Here is a 22,336-nt window from a genome sequence, read left to right on the forward strand (position 1 = left end):
TATAAACCAGCACATATCCGATCATCGAGGTAAGTAGTAGTTAGACATATGTAACACATACAAAAACCGCCCTCAGTCAATGAAGATCCACAACCTCATCAACTGATTTGTTATATCAACCTAGTATTCTGTATCTAACCCTAACATTGTTCACTCGATCAACTCAGGAAGTGCTAGCAATACTTTGAAAACACTTGGGTATCAAAAATCCATACAAACAAATAACAAACTAATTGACGAACTCATTCGTTTGTTCAAAATCAAAATCCATATCCCAGACACATGCCTCTTGTAACAAAGTAAAACCTTTGCTACATAAATCCCAGTACGTAAATATCTTTATTTGACTTGCATTTCAATTGTGAACAACAATCAACTTCAGTAATAAAAATTTAACACTGAAATAAGTACATTCAAATTTTTAATACAAATATATTTTACAGGTGAGACTAAAATTTATGGACGACCTTTGAGGCAAGCCCTAACTTGGAATCCCGAAGGGAAGCGGAAAAGAGGAAGGCCAAAGAAACCATTACGTCGGGAAATAGAAGCAGATATGAAAAGGATGAATAACAACTGGAAAGGATTGCCCAGGACAGAGTTGGATGGAGAATACTGGTGGGCGGCTTATGCTCCTCCACGAGGGGTAACAGGCGTAAGTAAGTAAGTAGTAATGGTTTGAGCAACGCTGAAGTGACCTTGAGAATGTCCATCTATATACTAGGGCTAAGTAAGGGTTATAGACCACCATGAACAATTAGAATTATGATTTACAGTTGATGGTTACGGTTAAGAATTAGATTTACAGTTTTCATCATGTATTGACATCAACTAATATGCCAAAACATTATTTGGCCAAATGAATAAAGAATTTCGTACTGAAATCCAAAACCTATTATCGTAAATCTGATTGATTCGTCCATAAATTATAGTCTCATCATTTACTTACTTACGCCTAATACTCTCAATGGAGCATAGGCCGCCGACCAAGTCTCATCATTTAATATATAAAAATTACTTACTCATTAGCAATATCTATAAATTGTAGATTTTTAGTTGAATGATATGTTCTACATGAATTTGATAAGCTTGTACAACATGAATTATTATTATTATTGATAAATTTTATAAATGTATTATTTTTCTGTACAGTATTATTTCTATGATCATTATAACTAATATTATTACCATTCATAATATTGTTATTAATACGATCTGAATGATTATGGATATTATTATTATTATCAGTAAAACATGATTCATAATTTTCTTTGTTAACATAATTATGAGTATTATTGTTAATATTTGGTAAATGAATAGGTTGTAGTAAATATATTTGAAGATTTATATCATTAGCTCGATTTGATTTAAATAAATAATCAGCTTCACTGTCGCCACTATTATTCTTATTACTAGGATACGAATCATTGTGATTGTGTAATAATATTTCAGTTGAATTACGATATCCAATATCAGTTCTGTTGTTAAGGTTATGATTAGGATTAGAAGAAAAGTTATTGGTTTGTTTGTAATTTATATGATTATTTGAAAATGGTAATGGAGATGATGATGATAATGATGATGACGACGACGACAATGAACTACAGCCAATATCTGAAGTGAAATCTTCATGTTTTGAAAATTTATTTCTGATAGATAAATTTGAACTATTCCAACATAATACGAACTTTAAAAAAACAGAATTCAAATAGAATAAAAAAAAATAAACAAAATATAAAATGATTTGTTGATAGTGAATTTATCAAATGATAAATTTATAGAGATAAGCTTGACGATATTTATTAAATAACTAATTAATAATATCAGAAATGGTTAATAATAAACAAACCAGACCTGAGACGTTTATGTTAAATTCTACAGTGTTTACACCTATCCAGTTGTTGGGTTGATTAAGTCAGCTTCGTATATTACGGATAAAAATTTAACTTCATGTGTCTAAGAAAGTGATAAGGACTAGAAAATATAACACTGCTGATCAGAATAACAATTAATAATTTAAAATATATAATGACTTGCATTTTATTTTTCCTGGTTGTGTATAAACTAAGTGAGATAAGAATAAAACTCGAGTGAACAGTAGGTAATGTAATGTAAATTAGTAACTAAATGCGAATTCGTATACTCGATTTCAAAATCAAACTTTTTTAAGGTGAATCGAGAATACTACTCTCCTGTTACGACACAAGCAAATAAAGTAAAAATCACGATTACACTCCGTTTACACAGACGACAGTATATTTACACAGAAAAGAGACCAGAATGCATTTGCGCCTAATACTGAATTTTCACGTTTCGGAGATCCCAGTGCTTTCGGAGATTTCCAGATACTGACAATTTTTATCTGACATCGCTATGGATAATCATGATCTGTAGTGGTAAGTAATAAACCAGGAATCTGACAACAAAATTAATAAACGATCCAGTTATATAAACAACAATGACTACATTCCATTAGTCATGGATACAAATTTAGTATGTAACATGTTTGCCAATTTACATAAATGAACAAACGTTTTGATGTATGAAATTTAATCACTTAAAGTTAGGATTTTAACTAACAAAGTTGAATATTGAGTTCGTGATACGCATAATAGATACGTAAAATGATTTGTAACTATATTGTACCAGTAAAATGTTGTACAGTGTTAAACACAACCCATTTACAAAGTGGAACTACTAACGTTGATCATTAGCTGAATAAATGATACTTTCATTATTAAAATTATGTATGTTACTATTCTATAGATAAAAAATTCTAGTATTTTGTGTACAGGAACAGTTTGACGTAGTATTTATATTGATGTGTCCTATTATTAATAAAAACATTTACCCCTATCTGATCAAGATCAAAACCGGTAAACAACAAAAAGATAATTCATTCAAACACACACATACAAACAGAATTGATGTTTAAGCAGTACAGTCTACCGAAAACAACTGGCAAATATCAAGGAACAGAAATTATATGTAATCAGAAATATGGAGATTTTGAGTCCATAGAAAGAGAGGGAGGGAGAGAGAGAGGGAAAGAGTACGCGAAAACTAGACAAAATAATGAAATTTTAGAGACAGAATAAACAGAAAATAAAAAAGCACATGATACAATGAAATGATGATAACAAAAACAAGAACATGTGGTGCTATCGTCATTCATTATATATATTTGCTATGATGATGAATTTCGAGAATATATGTTTTACACAATTCTAAAAACAGAAAATCAGAGAGAAGGTAAAAAAAAAGAAATTGTTTACTCCAAAAACTAAACAATGTGGCCTTTGATAAATAATCACTATCTGTCATTATTTGTTTTTAAAACAAAAAGAAACCCCGAATCTAACTATAATTCAATGCAGAAAAAGCTAATAAATACAATAAAGTTGCATGAAAAACAGTAGAGGGGGAAGGTGGTTGTTTTAGGAAAAACTCTAAGTTGGAGAAAAAGAAATCTCAATAATAATGAGCATTAAATTCAATAACGTGATATTCTATTGATAAATAGATTCGAGCAAAACAAATTTGAAATAAAATGATAATAATATATCTATTATGATCACCATAGATTTGTTGAAAAATGCTTCTTTTTTTTCTAATCGAGAACACTATCTCTTCATAATATTAATAGAATTAGTTTACTGATTTAGTAAATTAAAAAAATATATATATAACACTTTTATCGATTAACATATGACGTAACAAACATAAGGACGGAGGTGATAGCTGAATAATGTTTAACCTAGAACTAACTTTCGTTTTCTTAATTTTTTGTGTTAATTTAAAAGTCCATTGAAGATGGATTTTTGTGGAAGAGTCTTATGTTTGGAGCCTGTTACTTAGTTATTAAGTGTCATCAGTAACTAAAGGATTTAGCATTTACAACTAAACATGTATAATGCGATTATCATGAATTCTATAAAAAAACAAATTTCTAGTCCAATCTTTAAACTTAATACACAAAATAAATTATATATTTGTAATATCCCAATGAGTAGAAAAATTAGATTTTCTGACGTTTCGTGACTCAGTGTAAGCCACTTCTTCAGAGAATAAATAACCAAATTAATATTAATCCAAGTTTAAATAGTACAACGGAACAATCAAAGAATATTAGGTGATCAATCAAAAACAGGTCTGAATACACAAAATCTATCCCCATTGGATACTGATATTAGGCAGGGAATAATTATACCTAATAATCATGTTCTGATTTTGTTGTTATGTAAATGACCTATATAATGAATAAATATCTTAAAACTACAAATATGTTAGGTAATTTTTTACCACCCTTGTTTATGTGACCACTATTTTCCAAAAATATTTTGCATTCAATTAAAAAGGTTTATTTTCACGTCAACTATATTATTATTTGACATTCATCTCTACATGGGTGCTTGCGTCAATACTTTAATCAGGTGACCAGTTATCATTGAGCGTAATCTATCAACAAACATTCCATTCATCAATTAAAACAATAATTTGAAATGCCTCCATGATAAACATTAAAATAACTAGGATAACAAAACATCAATCATAAGTATAAAAAAATTCCAGTAATATGGTTGATTCATTCATCAAATGCTTGCGTAAGAACCAAACTCTAAATGTGAGAACTAGTCATACTACCTGGTTGATAAAACCGATGAAGGTTGAATACGATTTAAATATGGGACTTCATGACTTTATTTATTTAAACACATAAATATTGGTACAAGGAAGCACCAGATACATATGCACCGCACAAATCTCATTCGATTTGTGTGAGGGCTGTGATACTGCCCAGGTGCCCAAACTGAAGCAGGTGGTTTTCTTAGGGGCCATATCCGAAGCTTTTGACCAAAGATCTGATTCACAAGCCAGTGAAGCATCGTGAGGAGATGCAATCCCATGGTAGCCAGTGACCAACGATTGATTCATAAGCCATTTGTTCCCTCAGGATACTGGAGCCCATGTGCACCATTGGTTTGGAATCAGAGTTTTTCAACTCCCTTAGGTGGACCCTCCATGTCCACCAACCCAGTTAAAGCGCCGGATATTCGCTTTTCGTCCTCTCAATTTCGTAAACAACAGTAATGCCACGAGAAAGCAGTGAATAGGACTTCCCTGGCAGAGGCTTTATAACGCGTGGCCATTTGAGAGCATTTCGAGAGGACTCTCCCCACTCTCGGCCGTACCAGGGCATTCGGGGGTCTGAAAGTCCAATATCTTAACCACTAAGTCACCTCTCCAAATATTAATTAGATTTTACTCAGTCAATATTGATCGGTTAATAAATAATATATTCAGAAGCATCCGAATAGTTTAATCTTCAAACTAGACAGCATAACTTATTCTCCTAAACAAAACTAGCATTTCTATATATATATATATATATATATATATATATATATATATATATATATATATATATATAGACATTCCAAAATGCCAGATAACAAATCATATATGTAGTAACGATAACTAACAGGTAGCTAGTTTATCTCTTTGAGAATGTATGGCTATTATGTTTAAGTGAAATAAATACTAGAATTCATCCACAAATATGTGTACTTCATCCAGTCATTTCAATCCAGTGTTGTTCTTATCATTTTCCATTTTATTATTTTTTTAAAAAAATTATTTTTCATATAAATATACTTACAACTATGTGTATAAATCGAGGTCTATTATGAATTCACATTTTATAGATAGTAAGCTGCATATTAACATATATTAATCATTGTATAGCTATATTTATTGATTCAATATTAGATAAGAACGTTTACTTCTGATTAAATGAATGCCCTTAACTTTGGGTTTTTATTTCACATAGTTTTATACAGTTAATTGGCACTTTTTAATAAAACTTTGATGATCTAGATATCGTGTAACTCGTTTATTTGAGTGAACGTTGTTAATATCGAGTTTATATGAACATATTTACTTACTATGATTCATTGATTAGGAAATGTTAAGGGTTATATAATAATTTATGACACAGCAATGTCCATTTCGCATATGACTTAGATTGAAGATTGATAAATAAGTATTAAGTTTTTTTTCTTCACATCCTTCTCGAAACACGATCAAAACTATATTTTTGATCAGTGTTAGACATCGAGGTTGATTGTATCTAGGCCAGACATAAATATCCCATAATCATCTTAAACGACAAAGGATTAAAACATTAACAAGTTCATGATTTCTCGTCTGTAAAATTATACTCTGAACTTTAAAATAGGTCGCATGTTGCTTCCATCATATTCTATGAACCGTGACGAACCATAAATATTAACTCCTCGGATTATTACATTATATTGTGGTGTGGTCTACTTATATCCACATAAGTAGTATATGGTGATGGTCAGACATAGAATGTATTTTGGCAGAAGATCGAGAAGGAAAGAACAGGAATGAAGCGCAATCGGTACGAAAAAGCATGAACAATGAAATCAGAGAAGACGGACTGATGTTTGCAGAAGGAACAGTTAAGATTGAGACAATTGATTGTTATTTTGCAAATTGCCCCCAAATGCCCTGGTACGGCCGAGTGGGGAGAGTCCACTCTCTCTCTCCAAATGCTCTCATATGGCCACGCGTATATAGCCTCTGCCAGGAAAGTCCTACTCACTGCCTTCTCGTGACGGGGGTGTTGTTTACAAAATTGAGAGGACGAAAAGCGAATGTCCGGCGCTTTAACAGGGTTGGTAGACACGGCGCGTCCACCTAGGGGAGTTGGAAAACCCTGATTCCAAACCAATGGTGCACATGGGCTCCAGTATCCTGAGGGAACAAATGGCTTATGAATCAATCGTTGGTCACTGGCTACCATGGGATTGCATCTCCTCACGATGCTTCACTGGCTTGTGAATCAGATCTTTGGTCAAAAGCTTCGGATATGGCCCCTAAGAAAACCACCTGCTTCAGTTTGGGCACCTGGGCAGTATCACAGCCCTCACACAAATCGAATAAGATTTGTGCGGCGCATATGTATTCGGTGCCACTTTGTACCAATATTTATGTGTTCAAACAAATAAATAAATAAATATTTTGCAAATTAACTGCTGACTGTATGGTTATCAGAATTTAGTGAGATAGTTTATAATTTGTGCTTAAATACATTCGATTGTCTCCGTCCGTGTTCTTGTTCACTACAATACAACGAGGTTCTATGGCTTCGCCTTTTGAATCACTGGTCATTTCCAATTTCTAAAATATTCTCTTGTACTGCAGTTATAATAAGCAAACAATCTAGAATCTATCTCCGTAACTCGGAGTAATATTTCTTCATATAGGAAGCAGAGCCTATCCAATGTTTTCTTGTATTATTCGTTTGTTGTATAATATAATAAATCATTGCAAAAAAACTGCACACTGAAATAGTTGATGACTATCAGATTTTTCTCCATCAACTGACGTTATTTTAAATGTAATACTAGTAATTATCAAAAGGAAACTGCCAAGTCATTTCCTTTAGATTATATTGACTGAGTTGTAGCTTTGTTCTGAATCATCATTGCCACCATGTTCTAAATGAATTATTGACACCATTTATTTAGTGGTTTAAAATTTTAATGATTGACATCTTTTTTATTGACTGTAATATTTCACATTATACAATTTATCTAGGAAATGATTTTTCCGACATTTATACTCTAAATCAAAATCACCTGTTGGACCAGGTTGTCTTTACGTTTTTGATCTCGATAATTTGACTATTTAAGAATAGTGAATTTAAAAACAAACTGACCAGTTTACATTGTAGTAAACGACTGAATAATCAGGCTGTCTTACCCGATGATTATCGGTGTATTTATCTACTAGGTTTTGCAGTACACATAATTCCGATGAGCTAACTAAATCACTTTGTTGTTCTCATCATTTTTGTTACTGTGAGATAAATTGAACTATAGAGTCATGATTCTTTAGGCATGTGTTTGCGAGGATTTTTTGAAAATTGAGTTCATCAGTTTATGTTAGTGTTTCAACTTCGTAATTAAATGTCTTGATATTTCCCGCTTTTTGGTAGGAACACTCAAGTCTAAGATGCAAGTTTCCTGCAAACTGAATCCTTTCAACCGGGTAAACTTCCATTAATTCAAAATGTAAGTTTATTCATGCCTACTTAGTATTCAAATATATAAAATCATATAAGATGCATGGAATAGATATTTTTGTTCGATATATTGTTTACGCTCAATTCATTTGGTTCCATGATTACATACCGAGTTTAATTGTTTTTGTCTGTAATTTATGGAAGCGATTTCATAAAATCCCTTTATTTGTAGGTTATTTGGTTAACATGGTATTAAGCAGATGATTAGATCCAATTTTTATTATTTGTCTACTTCTGCCGTCTGTCAGTTGCCTAACTTCCTTTTTATTCACATCAGCTAAATAGATTCGACAAAATAATAGTTAAACTAACACACAAATGAATTATTTCTATTGTAATTCAACTTATCTATAAATTTTTCATCTACCATATTGAGATGTTTATATATACAGAAATGTTAGTTTTGTTTAGGAGAATAAGTTATGCTGTCTAGTTTAAAGATTGAACTATTCAAATGTTTCTGAATATATTATTTATTAACCGATCAATATTGACTGAGTAAAATTTAATTAATATTTGGAGAGGTGACTTAGTGGTTAAGACATTTGTCTTTCAGCCTGTCACGAAGTCCCATATTTAAATCCTGTTCCACCTTCATCGGTTTTGTCAACCAGGTAGTATGACTAGTTCTCACATTTAGAGTGTGGTTCATACTCAAGTATCTGGTGAATGAGTTAATTATTTCTTTTATTACAAACTCATCAACAGAAACCATTATTCAATTATCAGTGTTAACCTAATAAATATCAATAATTAATTTATGTTTAAACGATGAATGATAAACTGCATTGTTAATATGTATTAATAACGATATGTCTACAAACAGAATAACCACCAGACTTACCAGAAGCACATAAAATTGTTGGTGCGTGCGTGTGTGTCTGGACAACCTTCCAGAATAACTACGCATCACCTGTACAGGATATGATGTGATTTTTCTTTGGGACAAAATGTCGAAAGAATTCAAAATTCTGGACGATTAACTTTTATGTATTTCTTGAAAATATCATCTTACAGCTAACAACATAGCCGAGCTAATGCACAACCGAACAATTAAATAATTAAAGTTTATAAATTAAACTTTTATATCACTGTACTTATCATGTCTGTTCGAAGACATCTCTCATACATACAGCTAATATAGTGCCACTAGCTTGGCAAAACGTATTTTTATGAAACTAATTTCAAAATAATAATGAAAAGGAGAAAGCCTCCGAACCCTGGATAACTTTGCTCTGAATACATTGAAACACTTAAAATTTGAAAAATACGTTGAGCCGTGTAGAATAACAGCATTGAAGTAAAAAATAACAACAGTTCCTTCATCATGCAAAGGTCGAAATTCAAAAACCAAAGTAGTTTTATAAATTGTATTGACTGTAAAAGAAAACTTATATAACATAATAAGAAGAGACTAAGTAGATTTAAGCTTAACAAATACATGGAATACATATTATATGACATCATTCATGATGTAAAATCCGTCAAGATATGGATAAATAACGTCTAAAACAAAGCTGTTATCACGGGCAGATAACTGGGTAATTAGCTAAAGTCCTAACATAAGTAGGACATCAAGTGACCTTCAAGAGATACCTCATGAAAATAGGTTGTACGTTACACCATCTTTTGATCATCGTTTATCTTGTCTAAAATAAGGACATGTTGCATTTCCCCTTTTCATTAAAAGAAGGAGAACTTAAATTGACAGTTGTTACCACTTAGCCGTATGGTATCAATAATCGACTTTTTTATCTGTCAATTCACCAGTCAACCTGGTTTCATAACAAAGTAGGAGGCTTCGATGAATAGTAAAGGCTAGACGATTTCTAAAGATAATACTAGTATATATAAAAAGTAAAAGGGCTTGTTTGTCCGTCTAATATATATAACCCTAAGATCTAGTTAAATAACAAAAATTATTGTTATTATTGTATATCATTCGTTTTATACAACCTTTACCCGTTTTTATTTTACACTCTATAACTTTTATCTGAGTAATTTCCTTCACTTGCTACTTTATTGATGCTAAGGGTACTTAAATTGAAGTAATGCATAACTGTATTTGATCCCATATTGATATTGTCTATTTTTTACAACTGCACACACACAGTAACTACTCTACAAATCTAGTCATGATTTCATAGCAACTTAACATCATAAACTATTATCATACACACTAATATGTAATGAATAACAACTAACTAATTATCTTATGCAAAAATAATTAGGAAAAATGGTTTGTTCTAGTTACTAAATTATTTCTTTAAAACAATATTATTAGAAATAAACAAATCCAACGGATTAATATGAGGGACTTGTAAAGATTGTACTATTTTCATAGTAGAAATTCAACGAATAAAGTTGATCAATCGAATTATTTATAATCGACTGTCATTAGACCAACATGGATATTTTTGTAAAGCAGATCAGATTTGAAAAAAAAAACAGTTTTGTTGAAAATAAAATGTTTACACTTATTTATTTAAATTATGATTTTGTTTCATTAAAATTTTAAACATATCCATATTGTCATAGTTGAAAGCGTGAGTTAATTGAAGATAGACCACCATGGAAAACCTGGAAGCACAGGACGGCTGTTTCGTCCTACTATGACTCATGATTTCAACTATGAAAATACTGAAATCTCCACAAAACCCCTTCTGATCTATATCCATATTGACATCAAAATTTAGTATAAAGCAAAATAACCCTGTTCACCGTTGTATAACAGGAAACTAGATATTTAAGGCTATGATAATCGCAGCTCAGTGAACAAAAGACAAATGTACATATTTGGCTTTGGGTTGCAAGTTTTTGTAAGTAACAACTATTGATACTATTTGGTTTCCCAAGTTAAATCATATGTAAAAAAACTAGCGAATGCAACGTAACAGTTAAATGTTGCATCTTTGTTCTATTATAGCTTTAAAAAGAGAGGAAAAATATTACTATCGTTTGGTAGGAAATTATAAAACTGATAATTCCAGAGATCCAGTTGATGAACTCTAGGTCACTATCGAAATTGAGAAAACTTGTTATTACATTTAATTATTTTACACATGATAGTGCAAGTTTGAAACAACAGAAATAGACCATATTGGAGTAATCACAATTGATTGATTACTGGGTGGTGATCAATGTCATGCATGTCAAGTCCTTCTTAGTGCTGATCGAATGCTATCGATCAAGTTGCAATGTGGTCACTAGTTTGGGTGGCTCGACACTGCGTGCACTATGTTGAGGTAAGATGGGGGTTGGAGGTGGTCAACAGGAAACCCTGGACCCGGGTTTCGTGCTACTTGGCACTCGTCAACAAGGTGTACCTGTAATCTTGAGGGAACTGGTGCTCCCTGATGGATTCGATCCCGTGTCACTCAGCTTCACAGTGAGAGACGTTACCACTGAGCTATTCGGGGCGCGACCGACCTCTTGTAGGACTGAGATGTAATCACAATTGATTGATCACTGGATAGTGATCAATGTCATGCATGTCAAGTCCTTCTTAGTGCTGATCGAATATTGGAGTAATAAATTCTATTGGGAATAAACTATTCATATGAAAATATTATTTAGTACGGATGGTTTTCAGTACTTGAAAATCTCTTTGATTAGGGCATGAGACCCATTGCCCTGCTAAATACAGTGAGATTATAAATTGTTTCAAGGGTACTTTGATAAATAAATTTAAGAAAAACCACACAATCATATAATGAAACTCACTGAGTTAAATACATATTCTTATTGAATAACGGGTCGGGGCTAGTTACTAAGGATTATGAATACCTCCCAACTATTCACACTGAAAATATGATGTTTGTGGATGCAGTGGTCAGCTCAAACGTTTGGGCCATCTATTTTACAATTGTGTAGAAACGGCAACAAGCCTTCTTGTTTTAGATTTTGTCGAACCGAATAATTATGAATGCTAATTGTGTGTACTCACAAAGTGTTTTGAATGACTTACAACCTATAGCGATTCTGAATACTGGGGATCTCAAATCTAAGCACTGAACTTGCTGACACATTCTCGTCCTTGTCTACCCTTAGAAATTCACTGATTCAATATCTGATGCATGAAAAAAATAGTTATAACAACTAAACTGATTGTAAACTTCACTAATGAAGACGAGTAGGAGATACTAACGACCGGGAAAGTATTTATAGGTATAATTTTTGAATCATTAAAATTTAAGCATATGTTAAAGGGAAATTTATTGCAGTACTACAAAATTTATCTTGAGAATTTCTTAATGCAAAAGAATTTATAGTGGTGAACAGAGTTATTATTATCATCGATAACGGTTGCATACTTAGATCACTCGGAAATTACGAAGAATACGAAGACAAAATTGTACTGAAGATCTACTGAAGTGATACGAACTGATTATTTATTGAAATACCCATAGTTTATAGAGACAGAGAGAGATATCCATTAAAGATTTATTGGAATAAGCAACCATAAATAGGTCTATAATATCCTTCAAAAGCAGACGAACAGTTAGTATAGTAAAAGAGCAAGAAAGTGTTTTTAGTCATGATAAAAATTAAAGATGCTTTGTAAGAGGAATTTCGGCAGGTAAAAAAAGATATTCAAGTGTACAAAAAACAATAAAAGTGGAAGAAAAGGGTTTGAATGCCTTCAACATTTTCAAGAAACAAACAGAACCCTGTAGCTAACTTATGCGTAAATATTTGCACGAAAATCCACTCAGTAACAAAACTAAACATCATACTAAACTCGAGTTGACAGCAGTTATGTTATCAAACAAGCCGATTAAATAAAATTGACCCACATTCAATGACAATATAACACAATTATCTTTAGTATTTGCTAACAATTTTAGGTCTAAATATCTTGATTTTGACCGCTAGAATCAGCTAATGAGACTGTAAATTTTCATCTGCTGAGATAATTTGGACATATGCAACATGCCCCAAAACACGCACCTAGATGCACAAAACTGGATGAAAGAAAATTTAGGGTGGCCAACGCAAAACATGAAATGAAGTTCATGAAGCTATTGATTGTCAGTGTGATAACCATGATCAGTGGTTAGAGAAGTTCGATGATACGGTTTAGGATCGATTTTAGGGGCATAAATGCGTTTACACTTTATTTTTCCCTGGATTTTAAGCTGCAGTATTTCTCATAACTTTTGTTCATTGAATTCAATCCTTTTGTTTAAATAGTGTTCTACAGTGCTTTATCTTTCTCAGTATCACTGACACTATTTAATTATGCTCTGCTGCTACTTATTCTGTTAACTTCAACCTGCTCTTTCCGTATGCTATAGTAACTTCGGAAGACGCACCTTTGTACCAGACTCGACATTATTCATAAGAGACTAACTTCTTGAAATCTTAAGGGATATTAGGATTTGTGTAATCAATAACCTGGAAACAAAACCAATCACTATACGTTTATCACTGGAGATGACAACTTTGAGTTTATTATTAGAATGAAATGTATTCACCAGTTAACGTTCCTTTACATCAATAAAACCATGCTCAAATTGTTTCACTAGGCAGAATAAACTCCGAATATAAATCGATCGACTATTTGAAAGAGTAGACAATTTTGTGCATGAGAAACCCGAAGTTAACTGCTATTTGTACTCGACAAAGATTGGTAAGTGAATGCAATAAACGCTACTCTCCAGAACTATCATCAGAATAATATACTTGGCAAATACTGTCCTAAGGACACTTCATCTGAGATCTAGATGGAGTTAGTACTAAGACGGTATCAAACACCAACCCACCAGCCTTGAAGAGATTTTCGAAATGAGTGAAATAATCCACTCATACGATTACTTTGTTCGCTATTATTAAATGATGCATGAATGCAGATCACTCCCTAAAGCCACATTACCTTTTCTGGAGAAGAGGAATGTATCTCAAACCTTTTTGGATTGTTAAATGTGTAAAAGACTGCACTTTCTCTGAGTCTTCACTAAATAGAACAATTCCCAAATTGATAGGAAAGTCAATCATTATAAGGAAAATGCTAGACGACCATCTTTAGAGGCAAATTCAGTCAACCTGTTAGGATCCCCTGGTATACTCCTGTATAAGTTATTACTCCTTAATTATTTGCTAAAAGTTGATGGTCAGGTTTCACTTTCTTATTCAAGCTGCTAATGGTGATATGCAGTTTACTTACAATACTATACATACCTGTTCCGCTATGTGTTTAGAAACTGATGTATTTGCAATAGAAGGATCTTGGAAACCTTGTACACTCCCGAGATTTGTTTCATCGTTCAAGTGTTCTGAGCACTCTATATGTGATGGAGACACTGATATTGGTTTTGGTAAAACAGAGCTGAGACACAGTGGACGATTTGTTATACCATAGGATGATGGCCAAATCATTTCACACGACAAAGGTTGTTCAAATTGTTGATGAATTTGTGCCGATTTGAGTGTGTGGTTAGATATTGCTACTGGGTCATATTCAACATATTCCATATCACCAAGTTCAGTTTGTATTGATTTTTGTTTAGAATTTGTGATCATATTTTCAACAGAACTGTATTTACCATACTGCAAATTGCGAAGATAATGGCAACAGTTGTGACTCCTTAATTCTGATGAAACCCCTATTGATACTTGTCGAGAGACTAATTCGTTCAATTTTAAACCGATTGTAGTGACCTAATATTCATTTCAAGAAATGGAAATTTAAATTGTGAAATACGAAACTGAACAATTATAAGAAATACATCAATGTGTGTATATTTAGAAATAAAACAACAACATTTTGTTGTTGATATTCAAAACTGACACCTTCGAAACTGCCTTAAAGCTGATGAAAGAAGGTAAACGACTGATAGTTTGTTGACAGCTGTCGCTGAATTATGGTAAAATGAATTAGTTAATCTATAGCTTGGGAACAATCAGGTATTAGTGAAGATATCACCATATGATAAGTATAAAAGTCTGATCCTGTTCTACAAATACCTAGCTATACATTCATTATGGCCAAAGTCGGAATTAACAATAAGAGGATTAAACAAATAAATGGTGAGATAGATTCCTAGATCAGATTCAGAGGTTATGTATGGTAATACACGAACTTCACTGAACTTATGATACATTTTTCTGACGTACTTTTGGCCATAGATTTCTTTTTCTCAATGATATGTGATATGTGTAACATACAGTCTGGTGCTCTATACGGCTGTTTTTAAATAACAACAGTGAAAAAGGAATTTAAACGATGTAATAACAAAAACTACGTTTCCAGCGAAAAAATGTTTGACTCTAACAAGTTCATGGATTAAGAACATTAAGCAACATACCGTAATATCACCTGATATTAAGAACTTCAATAAATGCGTTCATACAATGCACTAATAAACTAATTCTTGAAGCTAAACATTGAGCACAGAAAATAAGGTTCTTAAAAAAAATGATAATAACAACCTTGTAATACTATTGCGAAATATGTTTAAGTAATTTTTGCTTCTTGCACATTTTAATTTTTAAATAATGAAAATCTACACGAAAAAATTGGAATAAAACATTGATTGACTAGAAAGGACACATTATCACGAAACCTCACAGACAGACAACTGGTTCAATACAGAAGTGTTTATTATTTTTTGTCACTTTTTTATAATCTAACTGATTCTTAATTCTAACCTTAAACATTTTGTGTTTATTCAAAAATAATTTTATTGTGAAATACCATCAACCGAAAAATCATTCATATTCACTTAAACTCATAAATCAAGTGGAGATTTGTAGCTCAGGTGGATGATTTTGATGGAGTTTTGTTCTCTGAGCTGGATGGTTTGGCAGTGGATCGTTGATCGGCCTACTGAACGATATCATCAGCACAAACTTCGGGTTCCATATAATAGTAATCCCTTTGAATCCCATTTATTCTATACTTAAGGCTGACAAATAATAAACTTCAATGATTGATAAATCTTATTCTTTGATAGCCATAAGGTCTTTCAACCTTTTTGTGAAGTCAATAACGAATCTTAAGTTGAATGGTGACACAGCATATATGACAATGCACTGTTGTTAATCCAAATGATTAAGATTTGCAGCATCATTAAATACTATATTCACCAGTGATAAATACTACAATGAACGGCTTGTAAATTAAGTAATCATTGTAGAAACAAGGATTTCATTAACAACAGACAAAAGTCAGAGACATAGATATTTGAAAGAGAAACTGATTATTATCATAAACGTTTAACAAGGTCAAGCATTTGTGAATAAATACTTACCCACGATAAACCAATTAGTTCAGTGTATGCTGGTGGAGCATAAATAATGATATTATGTGTAGCATCAACAATGATAGCAACCAGACACTTTGAGTGAACACTCAATACTGATTTTGGAAAAACAGGAGTGGTACTACTAGTCAAAGGAATTTGGATACCAAAGGTACCACTACTACTAGTAGTAGTAGCAGTAGTATTATCACAACAATCTGACATCTCCATGCAAGTGATAGATGATGACGACGAATCCGATTCGGTTGGATAACAACCTACTAATGGTAATTTATTTTGTGGTTTGGTATTTGAATCTGTAAAAATGAAAGAAACAAATCAAAAATTATAATACTTCGCTTTATTGTGTAAACTAAATTTGTTGCATGAAACTTTACAATACCATCTAGTTTGTCAAGAGAGTGGAAAGGACCCATAAATTAACAGGTGAAAACCGATTGAATCAATCATGTAAACTATATATATTTATCAGAGTCAACCCAACGATATGTTATACTTATTTTGAGAATCATGAATTATGTACTTTTTTTACAGCAATAAAGTAAAAATAAAAAAGGCAAGATATAGAAATGCTGTTAAAAACCAGTGGTAGTTCATGATATCCCCACCTACATACCCGGTTTCATTCTTCATAACAGTTTGTTTTGCTTTTTTAAAATCCTTAAGATGAAACCATATAGTAAGTCACTGAATTAAATCTACAAGCTGTACGTTCATGTGGAAACTATTGGCAGTCATCAGATCTTAGTATTTTATTTTGGAGTCTACATTATAGTAATTTCCATGTTTACAATCTAACTCTATGTTGTTACAATTACTTTTTGGTGGAGTTTTACGATGCAACAAAACTTCAATAAATGGAGGTTTTGGGTAGATTGGATCAAAGAAATAAGTCAACATAAAGCAATCAATAGGAGAGGAATTAGTAAAGCAATCCTCTAGGACAAAAAATGATCCAAATAAAAACAATCAAAAAAGTAGTGTGGCACAAAAGCTACATTCATATACAAGGCAAATGAGCTAGATTCTGTTTGCCAAAACTCAAGCATACATGAAATACAGCTCAGAACTTTGACACACTAGGTCGGAGTTGAAGATTACAACGAAAAGAAAACTTCAATGAGTACATTATGCTAACCTGATTCAGTGGAAGGATAAAGCCAGTTATACAAACATAAGGAATTGCTGGCTATGCGCACAATGACAGCTTTTTCTAGCACTGGTGTGGACAAGTTGTGTTGTCTAAATATAGTCGTAGCAAGACGATAAGTCGGGGCGAAATCAAGCTCTCCGATAGTATTTAACAATGAACCGGATTCTGTTAGACCGTCTAATATTTGCCCGTGGTTATCTCCTCCCAGTTGTCCAACCTTGTGACACTTATTCTTGAGAACATCAGCAGCCAGATTTTGTTGGATCGGTAGTGTTAAGTACAGTTCTACTAGTGCTTGATTTTCACGATGTCTTCTCTGCCTAGCTGCAATACGCGACTTCTCACGACGCTCATAAGTTTGCTTTCCCTTTGAATTATTCTCTGATTTGACTTGAAGATCACAGTTTTTAGAGATGATGGGATTATAATCTGAAGGTAGCGAAGGGTTGTATGATTGATTATCAACCTTGAGTTTTTCTTTTTCATGTGAAGATACATTTTTCTTCCTGGATTTATTGTAGTTTCTGCTAAAATATTTGAGATAAAAATACAATAACTCTAAGGAATACGGAAAAAATCCACAAAATCTTTTCAGATAGCTTCATTGTCACATAAGTGAAAATTCCACTAATCTATTACAAACAATGCTTGCGTTCCATTTTATCTACTGGGGACTTCGTGCAAAAACGGATAAGATATTGCATGATTCCAATATTTATTCGACAAAAGTTCAAATATCAACATACTAAATGATTGTGGTTTATCAAACATCAACAGGTTCTAAAGTTTATAGTACACTGTAAAAAATACGGACAAATTTTGAATTATGTACGACCTGTTTAATCTGAATATCAGGTGTTTCATACATAAAAATTGATAAAACAGTATCTAAATATAATTCAATGAAGAATGAACTTTATGAATTATTTATTCACCCTCCACTTTGAGGATCCAGATTACTTTCTGAATTTAACCAACTGTCAAAATGTAATCTCATTGCTAAAGGTTTGTGTAACAACTACAAAGTATGGCAAGAACCTGCATGACAATATTTCTTAATATTTTTTGGCCTGAATTTACAACTATAATCGGGATAACGATTGACATTATTTAAATAATAACTACTTTTGGAATGTCAAAATATGGGAATATATCTATTAAATGCTTTTGAAACTAAACGTATTTCATCTAATTCTGACTACATCATATTTTTAGAGTTCAATTCAACTTCATGACAAGTAGCAGATGAAAATGATAGGATCACATGGATTTTCCTACATAGTATGCAACCAAGCACAAAACATATAGCAATTAAAATTGCATGAAGAGAAGAGAATTTAAATGACAGATCCACAAAATTGCCGTTACTTTACTTGAGAACAATCGTTTGCTGTAATAATAATTATGACACAACACATGAAATCCCTAGCAAACGTTTTGATTAGAATAAATCTGATGGATCCATAAGTTTTCAAAACAAACATTTAAAAAGTTGCCGATATTTCAGTTTTTCGGTCAACAGCGATTCTCAGCTTGCAAACAAAGATATAACCGAGGATTTGAGAGTGTTTATTATATAGGTAGACTCCAGTCGAGTCATACTAGAGATAATATCTAATCATTATTAAACTATGCTCGAACTGTATTATGACGAACATATGCACCTCCTACACTGAGCACCAGATTTCACTTGTCTTCAGATACTGAGATTTGGTCAAATACCTAAACAAAGTGTGGCAGGATGAATTTCGCAGTCATATCAAATGGGGTCGCTGTTAGAAACCCACACGAAAATACTAAGCTAGAAAAGTATCTGAGCCTAAACATGTAACCTGACTTATGGATATACGTATCGCAAGTTAAATACATAAAATCCAGTTGGTGGACGAGTTATTTGCAATAATGTTTTAGGACTATGCTACAAATAGTCACTTTATTTCAAGAAATAAACGGCGTCCTCAACCAAACTGTGTCTATAAACGTAATAATGAGTAATACTAGTCACATCCAAAAAAACAATCCCGAGACTTTGTGGAAAATAAGTTAAATTTCAAGAAAGTGGAAACATATATTTTACTTTTAGCTAAAGTAAGGGGAAATATTCAGCGGGATTTCCATCAACATACTAAAAGACGATCCCACCACGCTTGAGACTGAATCTTATAACATCAAAACGGATCTACAGGTTTAAATTCAGTAATACCATATAAGGCGCTTCCAAAAAAATTTGTTCACTGAAGTAACTGACAGTGAATTTCAAATCGGTTGAAAAACTAGTAAACTACTTGGTCTATGATCTTACAGTGTGGAACACATATACACGAGAATAATATGACAAAATAGCATGACAAAAGGGAAAATTCGCTTGAGTTCTCAAGGACTGAAGAACGATGACTCAAAATATTAAAAGACATACTGAGTTTTCTATACGCAGCACTGTACGTCTAATGATACACAGAATGAGGACGAAAAGTTACTATTTGCCTTAGTGGAAGCAAAATGGTACAATCCTGAGGGGAAGTTGGAGGAACACATGGTAATATCCAGCTTAAGACTAGTGAATGAGATATTTTTAAATTTCATTTACCTCCCGTAATCTTTGTGAACTAGTTACTCATACTTTTAATTTCTTAAAATATCTTTATTCTTACTTACCACAATTGTTTTTAAGGTGTCTTCCTGTCGAAGACTTCCTAAGAAAATCTGGATCAAAATATTGGTTTTTTACATTCGCTTTTCCGAGTCGTAGGTTAACTTTTCACTCAAACATTTTTAATTTTTAGGACGAATTTAGACATATCGGATAAACACATTTGCTTTTAATCAGGAAAATGTTATAGTTTAAAGATACATTTCCCTTCATTGACACACGTTGATAAGCAAGAAAGAGAAAAAGTTGATAAGGATTTTCTTAGTTACATTCCATCATGAAAAACGAGACAGATCAGAATTCCCGTTAATCCTGTCCTTATTTTCGAGCACATCATGACTTTAAGCTGATAAACAAAAAAACCAAAACTGTGTTATTGAAAGTTATCTTGTTGATTTCCTAAGATAGCGACATAAAGACTGCAACCTTAAAGACACCGTTAACGCATACAAAAAACATTGACGCATATATCTTTTCTATCTCGAGACTTTTGTGACATCAAATCAGCTAGTAATCGAACTATTTGCGAGATAAATGATTCAAACCATATCTTTATATTGTTAGATTTCCTTAACAATATGTCAGATAAAGTAACATGAATAAATATGAAATAGGACTATACTTTTATTAAATAATGGGTGAAGTATCCTCTATTTCTACGGCAGTCAGGAGCTCGAACTATTTATATAAATTGAACAAATGGTAAGACTTGACATACGTTGGGCAACCAGGTAAGCTTCGAGGAGCAGTAGTTGGTAAGCACATTGTACAATGTGGTACCGCGAAAGTTGTATTAGGCGGGTTTTGGATGTAGTCCTTGAAAAAGTTTCAAATCCAAAGAATAAGTTTCAAATATTTTACTCAAGAACAAACAATCTGGGAAATCACTCTCTCAATTTTAGGTGTCATTCAAATTGTCGCTAAGCTGTCAGAAAAGTGAATTATAAGTGAATCTATGGTTATATAAGCTAATGCCTTCGAGATCTGTTTGGGTGGAACGAGCGATCCTTAAGTCACCTTATATGTGTACTACACTAGCCGTCATAGCCTTAGAAGTGAGATGTTTTGTGTTAGTTTGGTGGGGGACGAATAAATTCCTAATATAAATGATGTCACAGAAACATGGCTCATAGTAAATATAGACTGTCACTGTATTAGGAGTGACAGAGTTATCGATCTCAAAGCACGAGTCACAATATCATATATTGAGGACTACATTGTGTACATTTGAGAGCATTAGAGGTGTATGATAGTGGTACGTGTGGGGTAGCTTGTTGTATAATTAAACCCAGACATGAGTTATTGATCAGACCTAGTAAGACACCGGGCACTGATGGATTGCATCCACGACTCATATGTACATACACGCATGTATGAATGCATACAAATTTCATCGCCTTTAAAATTTGGAAATATTTGTCGCTCATAAAAACGATTTCAACGTGATTGTGTTATTGTGTTGAATGGTTTTGAAATTTTTATTCTCTTTCTGAACAACATTATTACAGGCATCAAGCAGGAGTTCCGACCGACAGTCATCTCGCTTTTTTTGAATGTACCTCGAAAGTTGGACACAACCTCTATTTATCCGATATGGAAAGCCTCTCGATTTCTGTGCATTTGAAGCGTTTAATATTCCAGATGCCTTATCTTAACTTTTTCAAGCGTTATACGGAAATAACTTTTTTACATCATTACAAATAGATATTTGAATAATTTCTCTTGAACCATTATGATATTGAAAATTTGGTTATAGTGAGGCATTTAAAGAACTGTCTAATACCTTTAAGTATGTAAAGTAAGTTACGCGCAGAGAACATATCATGGTGACTGTTTTTGTGTCAGGCATATAACTACTCTTACCGCCGAATATTCCACTGTACGTTTATTTACATTTTACAAACTAGTTTTTCTAAATAAAATTTCAGCTATTTCAATGAGTTTTACGTTTCATTGTTGATTTTGTACCAAGTCAAATGAACTTGTATACCTTTATTCCCGTAAATAGAGAATTAGCGTTCTCTTTTCGTGATTCGCAGTAAATGAACGGTTGTTTATGAAGTATTTACTGACGCCTAGTTATATTTCATTTCTGCGTTTCCTCACATCCCTTGGTTGTGATTGAGTGAATATGAATGAATCGATGAAGGAGTCCA

The 22,336-nt window shown here is 32.5% G+C and overlaps 1 protein-coding gene across 1 annotated transcript; it reads right to left on the minus strand.

The window, feature by feature from the left end:
- Positions 1-229: 229 nt before the first annotated feature.
- Smp_024450 (hypothetical protein) lies at positions 230-20,972 on the minus strand (the record flags this gene model as incomplete). The annotated part of the gene is made up of 5 exons (XM_018789701.1): positions 20,899-20,972; positions 17,516-18,054; positions 16,366-16,673; positions 14,294-14,773; positions 230-337 (listed from the first exon to the last, which is right to left on the minus strand). Exons 1-5 carry the CDS (start codon positions 20,943-20,945, stop codon positions 230-232), a joined length of 1,482 nt encoding a protein of 493 aa, XP_018655117.1. The 5' UTR covers positions 20,946-20,972.
- Between the last annotated feature and the right edge of the window lie 1,364 nt (positions 20,973-22,336).

Source organism: Schistosoma mansoni, chromosome W (genome assembly GCF_000237925.1).
Source record: "Schistosoma mansoni strain Puerto Rico chromosome W, complete genome".
Classification (NCBI taxonomy): Eukaryota; Metazoa; Platyhelminthes; class Trematoda; order Strigeidida; family Schistosomatidae; genus Schistosoma; species Schistosoma mansoni.